The 18,982-nt window shown below is 38.0% G+C and overlaps 3 protein-coding genes across 7 annotated transcripts in view; 1 reads left to right on the forward strand and 2 right to left on the reverse strand.

Moving 5' to 3' along the window:
* LOC106934498 (bile acid-CoA:amino acid N-acyltransferase-like) overlaps positions 1 to 7,260 on the reverse strand; it is an 18,732-nt gene extending 11,472 nt beyond the window's left edge. The window contains exons 1-10 of one of the 5 annotated variants that reach the window (XM_015014455.1): positions 7,147 to 7,260; positions 6,256 to 6,386; positions 5,265 to 5,474; positions 4,972 to 5,071; positions 4,125 to 4,315; positions 3,872 to 4,047; positions 3,228 to 3,344; positions 3,028 to 3,113; positions 1,607 to 1,700; positions 989 to 1,069 (exon numbers count right to left, since the gene is read on the reverse strand). In XM_015014455.1, coding sequence (XP_014869941.1) covers positions 989 to 1,069; positions 1,607 to 1,700; positions 3,028 to 3,113; positions 3,228 to 3,344; positions 3,872 to 4,047; positions 4,125 to 4,315; positions 4,972 to 5,071; positions 5,265 to 5,474; positions 6,256 to 6,367 — 1,167 coding nt within the window. In that variant the 5' untranslated portion in view covers positions 6,368 to 6,386; positions 7,147 to 7,260. Of the gene's footprint in view, positions 1 to 988; positions 1,070 to 1,606; positions 1,701 to 3,027; positions 3,114 to 3,227; positions 3,345 to 3,871; positions 4,048 to 4,124; positions 4,316 to 4,971; positions 5,072 to 5,264; positions 5,475 to 6,255; positions 6,407 to 6,805; positions 6,832 to 6,954; positions 7,071 to 7,146 lie in introns of those variants that run through there. The other 4 variants (XM_015014456.1, XM_015014452.1, XM_015014454.1 and 1 more) reach the window with 4 other exon arrangements.
* A 1,142-nt stretch (positions 7,261 to 8,402) lies between these two features.
* sys1 (SYS1 golgi trafficking protein) lies at positions 8,403 to 11,979 on the forward strand. The gene is made up of 4 exons (XM_015014445.1): positions 8,403 to 8,570; positions 9,123 to 9,381; positions 9,465 to 9,532; positions 11,248 to 11,979. Exons 2-4 carry the CDS (start codon positions 9,220 to 9,222, stop codon positions 11,486 to 11,488), a joined length of 471 nt encoding a protein of 156 aa, XP_014869931.1. The 5' UTR covers positions 8,403 to 8,570; positions 9,123 to 9,219; the 3' UTR covers positions 11,489 to 11,979.
* Positions 11,980 to 15,672: 3,693 nt separating this feature from the next.
* LOC106934492 (neuritin-like) overlaps positions 15,673 to 18,982 on the reverse strand; it is an 8,616-nt gene continuing 5,306 nt past the window's right edge. The window contains exon 3 of the mRNA XM_015014446.1: positions 15,673 to 17,781. Within this exon, the coding sequence (XP_014869932.1) occupies positions 17,553 to 17,781 (229 nt within the window). The 3' untranslated portion in view covers positions 15,673 to 17,552. The remainder of the gene's footprint in view (positions 17,782 to 18,982) is intronic.

The raw sequence follows: 18,982 nt of genomic DNA on the forward strand, positions 1-18,982 counted from the left end.
AACTGGTAGATGGCTTTATAGTATCCAAAGGAAAGTTGGTGCAATGAGGGGAACAGGAAGAAGTAGAAAAGAAGAAAACATTATATCCAGGTTACGTTTTGGTCAGACTGGTTTAAACAGTAGACTATTTAAAATGGGGAAACATCCAACAGGTAATTGTGATTTTGGTTTTCAAGAAGAGACAGTAAAACATGTTTTGTTGTTATGTCCTAAGTACTCTGAGGAGAGAAGGAAGTTAGAATGTAGACTTGTAAAGAATAAATTACAGTTAAAAATACAAGATGTTTTGGGGTATTCTTCTACATATGAATATTTACGTTATTTAATAAACTATCTTAAGAAAACTAAACTGATAGAAAGGATATAAGTTTTTTTCCCCTACTTTTGGGGGGGAGATTATACAAGTTGCGTTCTGACCCACACTCCATACCAGTAGGTGGCGGTAATGCACACCATTAAAAAAAAAAAAAAAAAAAAAAAGAAGAAAGAAAGATCAGTAAAACACAAGCAGCTATCAATATCAGAACATTATCGAAGCCGCTACTAACTTTGTGATTTCTGTGTCACAGAATAAAATACATCCAGATAAAATCGAAAAGCATGAGTGACTAAACCAAATTATAATATTGTCTCCAAACGGAAAATTAATTGAAAGAGACCAACTGCAGAAACTGGAGTGAGCAACCAGGAAAAAGAGGAAACTTTCTATGAAGTACAAATTTGCTTGTACTTATTTTAAATAGTCAGCGGTATGGTTGTTCTTATGTCCAATACAAACTTGGCAAGATACAGAGAATTTTATTTATTTAGGTGACAAGAAGACATTTCATACTTCATAGAAGCAGAGCTTTACAACCGCGGTTCTCTTATTTGATCTACAGGAGAGAAAACTATCTGTTTGAGATGGTACTCATGAAAGGTGTCAGAACCTTGTTCCAAACCATTGCCTGTCAATCTGGATTTAAAGGAGTCACTTAACCAACTTTACTAGATCTGCATTCTCGATGCTTGCGGTACTCAGGTCATCTTCACCCACTATGTACATCAGAGGACAGTCCAGTTTCTCCACCTGCAGAAACACAAGAAAATCAAAGCAAAACTTGTAGGACATAATATAACATTAATGAGATCTTCTTGTTTGCAAACCCGGTTGTGTGCTCATAGCGTTTTACTGCAAAGTTTTTTTTAAATTAACAGTTTTGTAAATAATGAGTATTTTAATTCTCAAAGAGACTGTTGCACATTCTCCTGTACTTTGGTATTATGCTGTATTAATGCTGAAATTTTGCTCTTACAGGATAGTATTTTTATTCTTTATTCAGTTTTTTTAAATATATTTTATATTCCCTTTGTTTGAGTCTATTTGCTCTTATCTCTGGTCACTTTTGCTGCTGTTGCACAAAAATGTCACCATTGTGGGACAATAAAAGACATTTCTATTCTATTCACAGAGCTGTTTAGAGAGTTAAACTGAATAACAAATCTGCTTAATTGTGGCTCAGTACATCTTAAATGGGTATTTGTGATTTAAAATGGAGTCTCACAGGATCGTCTGTTCTTATGTGAGTGATCAGACACCATGTGTGAACAGTTTTTGTCCTGTTACCTGAAGAAATTTGTCAGGAGGAATATTAGCAGGCAGAGAGGCGTCTTTAAAAATGACACAGCCCTCATCATCGAAATTCCAAAATTCCTGGGAACTAAAAACAAACAAAAAAGAGGAAAACCAGGAGATAAATTGTATTCTTATTTATAACATGTTGATGAAATTTGTAGCATCACTCATTACAAACTGCTCAGTAGTATCTACAGGACATATTTGTTCCTGAAGTTTAATCACGTTACAACTATAACGACTGTATTTAATTGAGATTGTTTGTGACAGACCAACACAAAGTAGCTCTTAGTTATGAAGAGTACAAACACAAGATGTGAGAAACGTGGAGTGCATTTCTGTTCAGCCCCATTTAATGTCATATCCCAAAATAAAATCTTGTGCAACAACCTGCCTTTGAAATTCAGACAAAACGCAAAGCAGAGCTCACTTTTAAACAATTCATTTTTGTATAAATCCATCAGTTCTGTAAAGATCTCAGAGATTTGTCAGAAACTAAACAACAGCAAGAAGACGAGGAAACATAATAGATTATATGGAAAGATTTGTTATAGAAGAAGCTTTGTTCAGTTCATCATGTGAAAATGGAAAAGGTTTGGCCTGACTGTAAACTCACAAAGACATGGCTGTTCAATTAAACAGATAAGATCATTAATGGATGGGGAGGAAATTATTCAGAGAAGCAGAGGTCATGAAGGGATCACAGCAAACGTGTGGAAGAATGGAAGAAGGTTGTTTGATGAGGAAGAGAACAAAATTAACCTCCTGGTCTTCTTGGTGTTGAAACATAGAGGTGGCAGCATCATGCTGCGGTACTGCCTTCCTACAGCAATAACCAAGTAGCTGGTCAAACTTAAATGGAGTTAAATAAGGAGCAATCCTTGAAGAAAAACTGAAAGAGGCTGCAGATATTCATCTTCTAGCATAATCACAACATTTTAGAGCAAAACATATCCGTGTGTTAGAATGGCCCAGTCAAAGTTCAGACCTAAATCCATTTGAGTATCTATGCTCTCCATCCAGTCAGACTGAAATTGAGCTATTTGGCAAAGAATTGGTAAAACTTTTAGCCTCTATACACCATTTGAACCACCATGCAGTCCTTTGAGATGGTCCATCACACACAATTTCCATTAAAGACGTCGTAGTTTGAGGCTGTTTGGAAAATGTGAAACGGTTTTAGTGCTTTTGCAAGACAATTTATATCCTATAAATATATTACAGATTATCACCATATTGATCTGAAGGACAGCATTGAATGCAATATACTGACTTTCTTATAAATCAAATCAAATAAGCCTAATTTCAAGCTGTCTGTGGTCCTGAATCACTTTGTGATTCACTGAATCATCATCATCATCATCATCATCATCATCATCATCATCATCATCAACACCTAGCTGATTATTTACCTGTCAAAATTTTTTGTCCTGCCATCTGAATTCAAGAGTGACACTGTGCTGCCCACAGGGCCGTTGATGCCAACCAAACAAGATGGCTGCAGAGGAACACAGAAAAAATTTCAGTCGATTTAGATGTTACACATGATTACTGACCAACATACTTAATTAGAAAGAGAGTTTAAAATGAGACAGTAAGCTTCGTGACGGACTTTAACTCCGGTTTTGGTGGGGATGCGAAGCGTCAGGTAGCATCCGAAGGAGAGGCCAATGATGCCGACTCTGTCTGAGACGACCTGAGGGTGATCCTGCAGCAGGAGGAAGGCAGCCTGTGGGAGGAAGACGAGTAAAGACCAGCTACATGTTTAGTAAGTAAAACATGTACAGCTCCCTCTGCATGGTTACAGATTCACCAGATAGTACGTTAGCATAATCTTATTTTACTGGCTGTATGTTAAATGGTGGGAATAAAAAAAAATTAAAGGTTAAGAAATTATCATTTTTTGATAAAAAGCACCTTGTTAGTGTTTAGCTCCACTAACGATGAAGGTAGCTGGAAGGCAAAACTTTTCAAATGAAAGACAAATACTTCACCCACTGGGTGCCCATGAGGCCATTTGAAACTCATCCTTCACTCTTTAGACAGCCTTAAAGATTTTAATTTGTAATTCATAACTTTTTGTTTCCTGGGATATACGTCTTAAGCACTTTTCAAAATGGGAAAGACAAAAGAACACGACACTAAATCGTTAAAATAGCTGCTCACATGACCACATCTACATTCAGGTCAACAATCAGAAAGGTTTAAATCAACAGGAGCTGCGATGGACAACGAGAAGTGGAAGAATTATCCTGCCTTAAAATATGAATCTCCAACGTTGATACAGTTTGGTGGGCCAGGCAGATCTTTGTGCCCAAAGTAGGCAAGAGAAAAACTAACGTAGCCTTTGGATGCCAGGAGAGAGGAGCGGTATTCCTGCAGTCCTCCACCCATTCCCCACAGATCCAACATGGCTGGAAACGGGCCTGGGCCTGCAGCAGGCCGGGACAAAAGTAAGTAATGTCCTCCACCGGTGAAAAGTCACAACATCAATGGATAAAAGGCTCACCGGGTGGTATGAACAATGTTCCTACGAGTCCGTTTTGATTAATCTCTATCCTCTTCACTCCTGGTGCGATGTACCACCGTTCAACAGTCACCGCAGCCAGCTCGGACCACTGCCCTTCGCTGGTTGAGACGTGGCCTTCCAGCAGAGAAACATGCACCGTGTAAGGACTCTCCACGCTCTTCTTCCTCAGTCTAAAGAAAAAAGAAAGCAGATTTCAGTCAGAAATGACAGCTTTTTATACAAATGACTAAATATCAATGATGAAATGAAAGAACCTAAACCTGGGAAAACATAAAATAGAAAGAAGAAAATCAGGGATTGTGCACGTTCTTTTCTTTGCAGCACGTCTAACAATAAACGCAGCTCACTTTTTGTCTCGCAGACTTAATCTGGTTTGTTAATTTCCATGCACGCTTCTTTCAATCAAGAGATTCCAACAGTCAGAGAGAAGATCCCAACAGGATGGATGCGGGCTCTTATCAATATGTTGCTCCATTCATCTACTCTGACCAGCTTCCCAGAGCCAACTAAAGAGAGACACAGCCATAGCATTATGCTGCCACCACCATGTTTCACTGTGACTGCATTTCTTTTTTTTAATACTTATGTGCAGTGTTACTTTCCCGCCACATAGAGCGGGCTGCATGTTGGCCAAAAATCTAATTTTAGTCACGTCTTATGTGTCTCTCTTCAGCATGTTTGGCATATGCACTTAGATTGCATTTTGCAGGATGCTGCATATGAACTTTTAATAATTTTCATCAGTGTGTTAGAGTACACATAAATGAGTTTAATGAAACATGTTTCCCCCTTTGAAGTTCTCAGTGAACTTGTTTCCATCACCTGCCTTAAACCTTCTCTTCCTCCAGGAGCTGGCTGCATACTCCAGAAGAGTCCCATCGGCTCGCAGCCCAAATAGGAGCCTCCCACTGAAGGGTCACGAGTTACTGGACGGACAAAAGGCAGAAATAAAACAAAAAACAAAACAAAAAAGGCAAATGAAAACCTACATAGTCACCATTTTATATTAAAATAAAAATGGTGACTATGTCTTCTTTATCTACCTGTAGACAATATAAATTGCGTTACTTATCAACACATATGTTAACAAAACAAGAATCACTTAATAGTTTCACTCACAGCTAAAAGTTCCCCTCTCATCTGCGTTATAATGAGCGAATGACTCCCATAGATCTCCCTCGTCGCTGTGCATTCTTGCATGCAATGTGACGGGACAGTGCAGGGGCAGGAAGTGTCCTCTGATGCTGACCTGCTCGTCAACGAGGGCGCGAACAGGAGCGGCCGTCAAAACAGGAGCGGGTCTGGTGTTGCTCTTCCACCGAACTTTCCCTGCAGGATAAAAGCAATGGGACTTTGTGACACGCAGCAGAGAACTCAGTAAATTACTGATGACAGTCAAACAGGAAGTGGGTAGATAGAGAAGGAGAATAGATGTGCAGCATTTTATATATATATATATATATATATATATATATATATATATATATATATATATATATATATATATATATATATATAGAGAGAGAGAGAGAGAGAGAGAGAGAGAGAGAGAGAGAGAGAGAGACTGGATTATTAGCATTATAAAAAAGATAATCCCTGTTTGTGACTGTGGAATTGAACTAAGTTAGTTTGGAGGATTTAATGAGAACATTATCCAAGTTTATTTATTTTTTTTGTCTGGCTTTATTTTGAGGGCTCACTTTATGCCCCACAGACAACTAAACATTTTTTTTTGTTCTTTTTTGTTAAATCTAAATCCTTTTTTAGAGGCAAACCTGAACAGTCCCAGTAAAATAGTAAGAGGAGTGTCCTCCAAAAAGGGAGGATCCTAACGTTAATATTTCAATATATGTTTATAGCATGAAAATATCAAGAGATGCAACATTATTTGAAGAATTTGAGGTAAATATTTATACAAAAACAAAAAATAAACATGTTTTACCAGTAACATAGTATTTAAATCAAATGAAAGAAAAAGCCAGTGAAAATAAGTGATTACATTACTATAATACATTTATGTAAAAGTACAGACGTTTTCTAAGTTATAGGTTTTCCTCCTTATGTGTTCACCTGTAAAGCAAAGCGCTGGATAAATAAACCATAACTTCACCTGTGAGCCGCTGCAAACCTGCCAGTTTCCTCCAGGCGGTGAAGTCTGGATCCATCTGGATGAAACCAGAAAGCCGCCCTATGGCTTTCACACTCACATGTGTCCTGAACATGACGTCCTCTCTGTGTGCTCTGCAAGCAGGAATGACGAACTGTCAAGCAGAGAAACACCAGAAAAAGCATCGCTCACTGACTCCAAAGGCTTCAGTGAGTGGAAAACAAAGACATGCCAAATAGTAATCTTGATACGGTCTGTTTGTTTATGTTGCTCAAGTGTTAGAAATTAACCTTAGACCTTTTGGTTCCAACACAGGAGGGTGTTTTGAATAAAAGCAACTAAAAAGTTATACTTTATGTAATCACTGAGAACATTTTTATTTGTATTTGCTTCCTGGCTTGGACACAAATACATATATTCAAATCGATAAAATTAAATAAAAACCCTGCACATTTTGTTCTGTTTTGTCCCAGTTTGTTTTTATTGTGGTAATCTTTGCCACAATAAAAACAAAACGTTTTTATTGTGGCAATGTTTTTATACATTTACTTACTGAAGTAAATGTGAATGTTGCTGTAAAAACCGGTTAAACCTCACTCACAGCTTCACACTAATGATGAAAATACGAGTAAAAGTAATCTCCAGATGTGCAAAGTGCATCTCTTAAACAAAAACATAATGTGCAACCAAGAGAACACTCACTGTCCCTTTTAAAAGGATATTAGATTCAACCGAAGGGCCACCGAGCAAACAACGAGCACAAAGTTTAAACAGAACGTTTAATATCCCCTTTCGGCGCACTTTCCATCTGGAGAACAGGATCAAACCGGACGTTTTCTGGCAGCAAACAGTAAAAACAAGTTCACGCCTGAAATCGATTAAAAGTTACCTTACCGCTGACTGAACTCTTTAAAGTCAAGTAAAAGATTTATACAAAAGATAATAATTAAGAGAACTGCATAACTAAAGTAAAAGTGTGGGGTGTGATTATGAAAGGGGAGGGGCTGACACACGTCGATGCAACGTCACGATCCAAAACAATATTTATCTCCTTCCTACATTTTTCTATTTTACGTTAGAAAAGTAAATAAAGAACAAGTAAATAATAAAAATATGATATTTAAAAGAAGGGAAAGTTAAAAAATGTATAAAAAGCGTTGGTCAATTTACATCTGTATGAAATAATTAAATGATAATAAATGTTGACTGAATCCCACTGTTGATTTCAAATTCATATTTCCTTTTATTTGATGTCTGTTCTCTTTACCGAAGTTATTCAACTATATTACAGAAACACACCTGAGTTTGAACTTATTACTTCTTCTTCTTTTTTGGAAATCAATAAAATGCTACAGCCTTTACTGTATGACGATGTGAGTTAGTTTAAAAGTGACAAAGTGGATATTTGTTGATTATGACCCCTTCAAACTCACCAATATGGTCACTAGGTATCTAAACATGATTTATGATTATTTCTAAAATACAGAAGTAACATTTAAAGAAAATTAGAGGACCAAAGAACAAAGTTTGAAGATGAAAGAAAAATGTTTGAAGGTAAACTGAGAGGAGAAAAATATTTTAAAATGTACAAAAACTGATTCCAGTGCGGCTGAAAATAAATGAACTCCAAAATCACACATAGCAGGGAAAATAAATAGAAACAGTCCACATAAAAGCGCTTCCCCCCCCCTAAGAAGAGTCAGGAGTAGGACACAGAATGTCAGACTCCACTGCCAAAAATCTTAGCTAAAGCTGAAGTAAATATTAACATAAATATTGATTTTAGAAAAATATTGAATATGAAAGTTTACTAGGAATAAACATTAATTAGAGGTAATTAGAATCCTGAACAAGAATAAAGAAATAAGACTTAAATATGCATAAATAAGAACACAACAAAACTACGACAACAGCGTAGATTTTTTTTCTTTGTAATTTAAGATAAATAATTTCAATTTAAAGGATTGAACAAGGTAAACAATGCTATGCAGTATCAATTATGCTCATATAAAACATGTCATAGGACATTAAATACCCTAAAAAAATGAGTATTTTACCCTACCGAAACTAGAAATGGACCTTCCTACTCTTTACCGGTAGGTGGCAGTAATGCACCACAGCGTTGTTTCCCTTCTTTCACAGAATAAGATGAAGTTTAGTTTAGTTTCCGGGTCTTTTGCTGTGACGTCTTTGTTGTGAACTCGGTTTAGTCCACCATCAATACCTCCACCTCATCCCCGGAGAGGCTTAAACCCCGTGAGGAACCAAAGGGATTACAGTTTAAATTTCTCCTGAAGTGTCCGTGGTCCAGTTTCCAGGTGTGTGTCTTTTTGTCTCTGTCATTTTTAAACGGAACCTGAAAAACACGCTAGCACCAATCGTCTTCCGTGTTGTTATTGTTGTATAAAACCCAACGCAATAAAACTTATTTTCTTGGATAAATGTTAGAGCATTTTCTCCTTGTTTTCCCCGAGGAATCACGACTGCTCGTGTTAATGTTTTAGAGGAGTCAGCTAATAGCTGTCTGTATGCTAGCAGCTCTTTAAGTCATATTCCAGTTCAACTAAAACCACGAAAATGGCCCTTTAAACATGTTATAAAAGAACACTATTAACATTCCAACGTCTACCTTATTAAATTAAAGATAACATAACTTGATAAACATACTTTTACAAGATGGTCAGATGTTTTTTCCTTCTTTATGAAGATGTGTCATGATGCTACTATTGCAGTGAATGTCTTAGTTTTTTAAAGAAGCTGTGAGGGCAAAGTGTTTAAAAATATGTTCAGCTTACCTGCATACCTTCTACCAGATTTGTAGAGCTACCATAAAAAATTGAGTGAAGTAATGCATTTAATTTTGGGTGTAGGTTGGAGGGTTGCAGGTGGTACTGGATGGGCCAGCTGTGGATGCTTTGGGCCAGTTACCAGCACTCTTTGGGCCTGCATGTGGAGCGTCAGTGAAATATGGCCAGCAACTTCCGGAGCTACATCTGGGACCCAGTCCTCATTATCTGCCAGATTGTGTTGATGCAGTGCATCTACTACAGCTTCCTCGGCCTGTGGTTGGCTGGCGTGGACAGCCTTGTGCAGAGCAGTCGCTCCCTAGATCAGATCTTCAGCTATGAAGTAGGTTAAATTCATTCTTTGTGATACATCTGCTCCTTTAAGCCTGCATGTTGTACATTTACTTTTTTTTTTTTTGGAAATAGGTCCTTGGCTTTGCTACCATGCAGGGAAGACTCTCGATGATGGCATTTATCTTGAACTCTCTTACTTGGTGAGAAGATCTGCTTTCTTTTTCAGATCATACACAAACAGATGAGAAAAATACAAAGTTTTCTATTCATTACATATAAAACCACCTTCAGGTATCACAGACTCCTTAAATTACGACTCATGGAAGCTTTTTGTCCCTTTCTTTTTGTCAGTTCACAATAAATATTTTACACAATAAGTTTGGTTTAATCATGCAAACAGATTTAAAGTGAGTTACAAACGAGGATCCTCGTTATTACATAATACAGTCAATTTCAACTTATTCAAACTGATAAAAACAAGCAAAAAAGCTTTTTGTCAACCTACTTGACTGCTTGGAGTCACTGACTTCAATCAATTCTTCCTGTTGCTTACATGAAGTTGTTCACTTTAAGCAATCCCTCAAGCTGAGCCACTGAAAATGTGTCTCACATATGACCAAAGCACCTTTCAATTTGTAATGAAAATTTCAGAGATAAATGGTATGGTTGTAATTTCCAGTGAAACGTGTGATTCTGTGGCAACAAATGAAGCAAAAAGCAGCAGCAGCTCAGTGAATTAAATCATTTTAGTCGCCATCCTGATGCCGTTTCAGCAATGTGTGTAATAACCAGGTGTCAAAGAAGTAAGTACAGTCAAACAGGCAGGGTTTAGTGTATTGTAAGCCTGGCGGGCCACCAGGCTTTTCTGGTGCCCCCACCAGACTTAGCAAGGTTTTTTTAAATGCTTTCTTTTTTTAAGACTTTATAGTTTGTGTGCAGATTTTAATCTTTCATTCTTTCAATAACTCATATTTATCAAGTGATATTTTCAAAATTCATGTCAACTTTAAACATTTTTTAACTCAAAAACACGACAGGCCGCTGGATGAATGACCACCGGGCTTAGCAAGTTTTCTGGGGGAAACCTTGAACAGATATATTTGAATAAATTACTTGAAGCTGTACGCAAATATTGAAAAGTTTTCCCACTTCTGACTTGGTTTGTCTTCCACAAACATTTCTGTTAAAGGGTTTCTTTTGTCACTCCTCAGGGAGGTTGTGTCTCTGACTTCACCTCAGGAGGCCTGAGTGCTATTTTACTGGTGTCATTGATGTAGGAGTTTCTCTGCATTTCTCTGTTTTTAAGTTGATAGAAAATGCATTTTTTCTATGATTTGGTTTGAACATTCTTACAGTGATCAAAGGTTATTTGTGCTTCATGAGAGTAGGAAATGACAAATACTAAAAACTGTTTAAAAAAAATGTAAGTAATATAAAATAGAGCAGTGAATGGAAAAGTAAATTGAAGCTATTAAGTATCATGCGTTTCAAGGTTAGCTTTTAAAATGTTTTGTAGTTTCAAGATTTATTACATGAAACACAAATTGCTCATCCAGCAGAGTGAAGATTTGTCTGATTGTTTTGCTCTAAATTTATGCAAGCAAACGTTTTCCCTTTGTTTGCGAGTCGAGTTTATTCTGTTGCCTTGGATCTGTTCCTCCTCCTCCCACTCATCTGTTTTTAGAAATAAATGTGTCAAGTCTCCTTTGTGTTAACTCTCCATTTGTCATGTAGCAGCTTTTTTAACCTAAACAACTTTGAAATAAACATGTTTAGTCTTCAAAACAAAGTTAAGCCGACACCAATTTGTTTTACTATTTTTTATTTTATTTTATGTTTTTACATCCAGCAGCTTTTTAAAACCCTTTTTTTTCCCCTGAACTTTGCTGACGATGACTTGTCAATGTTCTGGCAGCGCTCTGGGTCTGTGGTTCTTCATCCGCCGGGGGAAGCAGTGCCTGGACTTCACCGTCACCGTTCACTTCTTCCACATGATCGGCTGCTGGATCTACAACTCCCACCTTCCCTCGGCGCTCTCCTGGTGGCTCGTCAACGTGGCGTGCATCGCGCTGATGGCCGTGATCGGGGAGTACCTGTGCATGCGGACTGAGCTCAGGGCCATCCCGGTCAATACTGGACCCAAATCGAACCTGTGAACTGTTCAGATGTTTTTAAGACCCGAGGAATTCGCTGATAAGGTTGTTTCCCTTGTTTATAAGCCTGTGTGAACAGACGGACTGAATAGTTACGAGTCTTATCATAAAGTTTCCTCCAGCTGACTGGATATTTATTCGTAGCTCCTTATTAAATGTTTGACAGTATTTTCTGTGTTTATAATGTTTTTGAAAGCACACCATCATCCCTACAGCTGATTAAAGTTTGTACTTTGATTCATGTTGATGTATTTATCATCATGATACTCTGTGTCCACATTATCATCTTGTCTCAGTTCCTTCTTCTCGCTCATGGTGTATAAAATGTAGAATATAGTTGTTTTTACTCCTGTACATCCTGCGCCCGGTGGAATAAAGTCCTGAACTCTCAGGGTTCTGGTTAATAAAGTAACTATAAAGTTCCTAGCTTATTGCTGGATCTCTCAACAGCCACATAATTGAATAGCAAGAAATTAACGCTTGAAAATTTGGCACCACAATGAGTCATATTCATCGTTGCAGCATCTTTAATGTGAAATGAATCCTGTAAATTCAACTGAAAAACGATCTGCAGAAGCTCCAATAACCAGGTTGCATAAATGCGTTCACCGTTAAGCTAATGCTTTGTTGAGGCTTCTGATTCTGTCAGCAAACCACATCTTTACTAGGTAATATTTGCAATGCTCTCTAAATGTATCTGGTCTCTGGTCCACAGTTGTCTTCACGTGGATCCACAGATTTTTCTGTCGGATTTAGAGGATCGGTGAAACCACAAATCGGTTTTTATCTGGCTACACCGCTCTATTTTTAATTTCAAAATGTGTTTGGATTCACTGTGGAGCTGAAAAGTGTCATCTGTTCATATGTATTCGTATTTATCCAACTTGACAAAAACACTCATTTTATCTGAAAACATAACCCCAGAGCATGATACTTCCTCTACCCTGTTTCACAGGGGGCCAAACGTGTTTTCCAGATTTGTGACCCTGAAGTTCCAGTTTGGTTTAATCAGATTACTTCACATTCTCCCACAAGGCGTAGAGGTTTTTCATCCACACTTCACAGTCCAGACATCTGGTGACTGTCAGCCTCCCTGACTGATTTACTTCTTGTGGTTTCATCAATTTTTGATCAAATGTCCAGTTTTTGTCACACATTTTCTCTGTAGATGAGTATCTTTACTGTATCATACAGTCCATAATGCTAGCACTAATCTTATACATTTTTTATGTTAGAAATCAAAAATTTTATTGAGACTGAAATCGGATTTGGTTTTGCCAGTCGTGATTAAAGTCTGCATATTCAGACTCATCGCAGGACTTTCTAGTTAAGCTTGCGCTGCATTTTTCACAGCTATTATTGTTTGGCTTTGGGTCTGCATGTATTTATGTATTATGCAGAACAGTCTGGCCCATTTAGGGACAGTTTGTCAGCCATCATCTGAGCTCTGACAACAGGGAATACGACGGGGGGAAAATACACGGACGTTTTCTGGAGCAGCGCCTCCATAATGCTTCTGAGACTCCAGCTGAATTCTTTAGTCTTGAGATGCAAACTCAGACGATCTCAGTCTTTGGAGTTTGCAGCTTTGAAAGTGCAGGCTATGCATTGCTTTAGTGTAATTCAAGAGCTGTTTCCCATTTGATCAATATGGACAAGACATAAAATCTCTGAGTTAGAAGCTGTTGGGCCTTTCTGTGCAGAACAGCGGGGTGTTAGTGTTTTCAAAAACGTGTTTTTATATCGTTGGCCAACAGATTCGTAACTAGTGCTGGTGTCATCTCAAGTAATAACATGCTAAAGGATTTCACACTATGTTTTTACTTTAAGGTGGGTCATTTAAGGTTAATGCGAGATTATACACGTTTAGACACATTTGAATAAAATATTGGTTGTTAATAATGGTAATTATTTTAAATGTTTTAAGTTTATTGGAGCCAGATGTAAAACACTTTCTATAGCTTGTCCATATCACAGCTCATCATTTATACAGTGACCAAACCTGGAGATATATTAGATCTTTTATGTTTATTTGACGTCCTGACTGGATCATATGAAACATTTGTCATTTTCAGTAAATGGAGAAGCTATTTAGATGCTACCACATAAGTTAGCGTCTCATTGTGGGGAGTAATGCTGAAGGCCTTATGGTTCATACATTAATGTTGGGCTTCAAAGAAGTCCTTAAAACGTCTCGATTAGATTTGCTCTAATGAGAGACAAATAAATTACAGTTCGTTCGGCATTTTTACAATCATTTTTTAAAATAAATATTGTAAATGTTTGAATTGGTAGTATGTATTTTTTGTCCACTTGAGGTTGAATTTCAATAGATACAGAATCAGGAAATTACCAGACAATTTTTTTTATGTTAAAATCATACAATAAGGAGAGAGTGTACTTTGTTTTTACCACAATGTGTTTGTCAGGGAGCCTTAGTCGATGTTCTGAGCTAAACATGCTCTGGTGCAGTTCAGTGATCTGTCCCTGCTTTTCCTTTTTAAGAAAACAGAATAATATCCAGGATGTGGAGCAAGTTTCCTCCTGCAAAATGCAACAAATGTACCAGTTACTAAGCAGAAGAACAGTTTCAACTTTGAACTTCTTAAAAAAAGAGAGATTTTGGAATAGACTAGTCTAGTTAAAGTCCAAAACAAGATTTAGATGCTGTTGTGTGACGTAAAGCAGGTAAAAAACAATCCATTGTGACTGAATTAAAACAGCGCAGTGGGACAAAATCCTCCACATTGATGAGAAATTTTACATTTTTTTCCTGGCAAATGTTTGACAGCAGTTTTTCCTGCCGAAAGTGGAAGCAGTTGTTTGGTCAGGTGGCATTTATATTTTATACAGCATTTTTCTTAGTAAGTCGTGATTTTAAAAGGCTTTCACCTCAATTTAAGAGAAGAAGGTTGAAAAGTTTTGGATTTACAGAAGCATAACCCCAAATAAGAAGAGCATGCAACTTGCAGTCGTCACTAAATGAGATACTTTTGAAAAGAAAAGGTTTTTTTGTATATATTAACACCTACTGACCTTTACATTCATATGACTCATAGCTGCTGCTGCTGCAGTATTGTTCACCAGGAATGGCCTGGAAATCTAATTATGTTCCAGACAAAGATAGTTTCTCTAATGAGGTGCGCATCATGAACATGTCGTTACCTCTTAAGAGGTTCTTCCACTACAGGCCGTGATCCGTCACTTTGCCTCTGCAGGACATATCCAGGTGGAAAGCAGCAGATGGGCGAACGCTAACGAGTGAAAACTAAAGCTATTTGTGACCCTCATTACCAGCTCACTGCTGGATGAGAAACTGAGACGGTTGGATGAATAAGTTGCAGGAAATTTTACTGTAATGTCCTGAAAGCAACCTAAACATTAATGCACACACAAAAAGTTGTGTTTAATATTTGTGCTTTATTTTTATAGTTACTTCATTTTTCCATATATTGCTTTACAGAGTTTTGCAAATGTGTAAAAAAAAAAAAAGAAAACATACTGAACATTTTTTTTTACATTCAGGAGTTCTTCCTATGATTAAACTCTCTTCAAAACTTATTGTACTTTTACTGTGTGCATGATCACGATCATTTTCATGCTTTCATCAAACGCATATGCAGGGATAAAGATTCTCTCCCAAGATATTGCTCATGCTTAAAGGAGATGACTGTTTTCTGTGTTTCACCGCCAGGCACACAATGGATTGACATGATATTTACTCTTTTAAAACTTTAAATAAGTCGAATCAACTAGAACAAACATGCTCAGGAGATGATGAGGCGACAGGAGTGGGGATAGTACAAATCTGCGTAACAAAGGATGCTGTTACAGTTCATGCACAGGCCACCTTACGTGACGTCCAAGCTAAAATCAACAGTTTTTCTGACACCTGGTCATAAAATATCATGCGAGGAAAAACAAAATCAGTTGCAGACACCTGTACTAACAGAAATATGCACAATTTTGGTCAAATTGGAGCAAACACATGCTAAACAGGTCACTGTCACTTGCTTCCTTTTGCAGTGGAAGAAGAAGAAAAAAAGATGGACGATTACAGACAGCTGAAACACTGTCTGTACCAGATGAGTGGGAACGGTGTTAGTTATGTAACTTCAAACTGCAGAACTCACTTTTATTTTTATGAAACTTGCATTTCCAAGTACTGATTGCAGAGTTTTTATTACAATTGTTGGGTCTCTCCTACTGCCATGAATTGGTTTTGCTTTGTAGGAAAAAAAAAAGTGGTATTGTATAAATCAGGTGCAACTATTCAACCTTTCCTGCCCCACCTGGCTTTGCCATGTTGTATGGGTACAGTTTGTGACCATATGGGTCCCAGATGTGTTTTGTACTGGTTTTCTTAAACACCAATGTGAGATCTACAGTTTATTTTTGTCTATAGGGGCTGAGCTGAGGAAACCCAGTGCATTCTTCATAAACATTAAATGACTTCACATTTAATTTCTCGTGCCAAAGCCCCGGCTTGTATTTTGTTCATGTTTCCACTGCAGGAAAGCAAAATTTCACAAGACGACAGTCACACTCCAGTTATCATACAGGTAATTATTACAATGACAGCTGTGACTTAAGGCAGGAGGCCAAATAGTTTTACATGGACGGTTAAAAGAGGTACAACCCTGTACACAACATGTTTGATTTTCAAAAGGTGAGCTCTCCTGCTTGTGAGATCCATGTATAATATATGAGCAGTGTGTAAACGACAACACAGCTTCCTCCCCCAGCAGCACGGTTTGGAAAAGAAATGTTTGATTTAAAACAGATTCAGATAGATTTCTAATCAGAGAGCTCGTTTCTCCAAGTCTGAAGTGTTGTTTCCCTTCCAGATGATAGCACAGGGCAGGCAACAGAGATATTTTACTTTGGAAGTGTTGCTCCATGTTCGTCTACATCCATACCCCTTGAACTGGTTTGCATTCTGTCAAACTTTAACGTGCTGTATTAGGAATTAATGTTAAGATGTGGCATTGCACCCTCTTTACTCTGACGCCACTAAAGAAGAGAAGGAGGCTCCATCTGTTCTGTGAATGCTTCGCAGGTTTTTCAGAGAGCGCTGCTCCTCACCCTGAACACACCAGCCCTAATGGGAGACATGGTGGAGGTAGCATCATGCTGCGGGGATGCATTTCTTCACAGCATGGAGCTCGCAATGCAACTACAGCTTCACTGCGAAGGCCTCAGAGGTTTTATTAGAGGACGCGTGCAAGATGCAACAAAGATGTGACACATGCAAAGGTTTGATGCTTTTTCAAGCCGCTGTAATCTAAAAATATGATGTTCACATGCCCAGCTTCTGTATGTGTGCTTATCTTAGTGTTTAGAAAAGGCTAAAAATCAGGGAAGTGCACAAACAATAATAATAATAAAAAAACAAGCTTGTGAATATAAAAATCAACAATTAGCATTTGCTTAATTTGCACGTTTGATATGTTTTATTCTGTGGTTGTTGACTATTTAGTAAATGTGCCATCAGCCAGCCAGCATTCACATATGGGGCCCACATGGTTGGGAAATGGGCCGGAAACAGGAAGACTTCAGGTTACATGATGTCCCCTTTATTATTACCTCCATAGGTTTGATGTTGATTTATCAAGACAAAATCCAACAAACCAACAAGCCCCCCCACACACATGCTGGCTAGGTAGGTTAAGCTTTTACTTATTTATTTTTGCTAAGAAAATCAAGTTAAAACTTTAAAAATCAGGTGTGATAAACTAGTTTCGGACCAAAAGTCATTTACTATAATGCTTTCCATGTTCAAAAATGCACTTTTATTTCCCTCCTAAGCTGCTATTTAATAAAGAAATAAGCTTCATCATTATCAGAAGACTTGAAGCGTTATCGGCCAAACTAAATTGATTGTCCTGCCACACACAAAAAAACAAAAAAACAGCTCAGTGTAAAAAAAGAAAAAAAAAATCCTTTAAAAACATTTCAACCTTTTAAATCCTTGGCATTAAGTCTGAGCTCAGATGTACTGAAACTCATGAAAAAAAAGAAACTGAGCCCGGTCCATCCTACCCTCATACCCCCATCCACGTCCCGTCTACGCAGAGGCACCGCTCGGCCCGGTCAGGACCAGCACCAGGGGCAGGACGAGGGCGGCGAGGGGCAGACGGGCGCTGGGGGCGCAGCTGGGGCTGCACAAGTCGAACAGGCTTCCCTGGAAGCGGATCTTCCTGGAGTCCTGCTTCAGGGTCTCCCAGATGGAGCTGACTTCCTGCTGACAGTCGGACAGCGCCGTCAGCGCGCAAGTGTGGAAGGCTTCCCAGTGGCTGCGGGCAAAACGAAGGACGGTCAGAAACTGGACCCGCGACAGCTTTTCACGAATTCAGCGGCGGCGGCGGCGGCGGCGGCTGTGGATTAATTACTGCCAGTAATCTGTTGCTCAGATGGCCTTGCGTGAGTCAAACCGAGCGCTGGTTGCCACGGCAACGGCATCCGGGAGTGAGACAGTATCTCGCAGATGATATTACAAGTGGGCAATTTTCGGCAGAAGCCGTGTAAAAGTGCAAATCTCTGCCTTTGGTAAGCTGCCAGGGATGTGGAGTTTGTGCCGAAACGACGTCAGAAGAAATTGTCCCCTGATTTTCACTACGGCTGCACTGGAGTCATAAATTATTTAGCACAACGGCTTTGTGTCTCAGTATCACTCATTTCTCCTTTCTCCCTCTGAGATTACAGCATCTGCTCCCCTCTCTGCAGTATTTGCTTATGACATGAATATTTATCTTCATTATAACACCCAGTTGTACTTATTAAGCTGAAATGTTGGTAAAATGATTTAAATCTGAATTCACTCCATCTTTCAGATTAAACTCTAAAATCAGTTTTAGTTGTCTGTAAATAAAGGTTCCTGCACATCTTTCAGATTAAACTCAATATCCCTTGAGAACGTAAGACTGCTATCCATCCTTAGACAAATTTTAAATGAGACAAACATTTTCATTATAAAAAAATCTGATTTATAGACATTATTTTCCAGTTTTCTCAGACCTTAGAGGTTATTTATAAAATGTAAAATACCATAAAGATATTTTAAGCGAGGAGAGACAGAAGAAAAAGCACAAAACTGAAGGATGAAAAGAAGAAAAGAAGGAAGAAAAGCAAGGAAAACAGAATAAAGAAATAAAGGAAATAAAGGAAATTCTGGATGTTGAACGGAAGAAACAAAGACAAAAAGAAAACCAGAAGAAGGGAAGATAGAAAAACAAGAAAGACAGATGAAAAAGATGTAAAAGCAGGGTGGAAGGAAGAAAAGAAGAAGTGAAATAAGGAAGGAAAAATGAGGAAAACAAAGAATAATTAAACAATTGGATGATTAGAAACATTTAGAAAACAAAAAGGAATAAAGTCTGAAAATGAGTGTAACCTTTCTATTCTTATCAGATGCTCATGCCATCGCCTTTTTTTTTTTTTTTTTTTTTTTAAAAAAAAAAATTTTTTGCAAGCCCCTGAGACCGGCCCCCCCCCCCT

Source organism: Poecilia latipinna, unplaced genomic scaffold (assembly GCF_001443285.1).
Source record: "Poecilia latipinna isolate Pla-1442-1.1 unplaced genomic scaffold, P_latipinna-1.0 Scaffold1817, whole genome shotgun sequence".
Classification (NCBI taxonomy): Eukaryota; Metazoa; Chordata; class Actinopteri; order Cyprinodontiformes; family Poeciliidae; genus Poecilia; species Poecilia latipinna.

Bases quoted from the DNA above. Each gene is read 5' to 3' on its own strand.
- sys1 (XM_015014445.1), top strand. From the start codon at position 9,220: ATGGCCAGCAACTTCCGGAGCTACATCTGGGACCCAGTCCTCATTATC. The intron at 9,382-9,464 runs GTAGGTTAAATT...TTTTGGAAATAG, and splicing joins ATCAGATCTTCAGCTATGAA to GTCCTTGGCTTTGCTACCAT. The intron at 9,533-11,247 runs GTGAGAAGATCT...ATGTTCTGGCAG, and splicing joins ATCTTGAACTCTCTTACTTG to CGCTCTGGGTCTGTGGTTCT.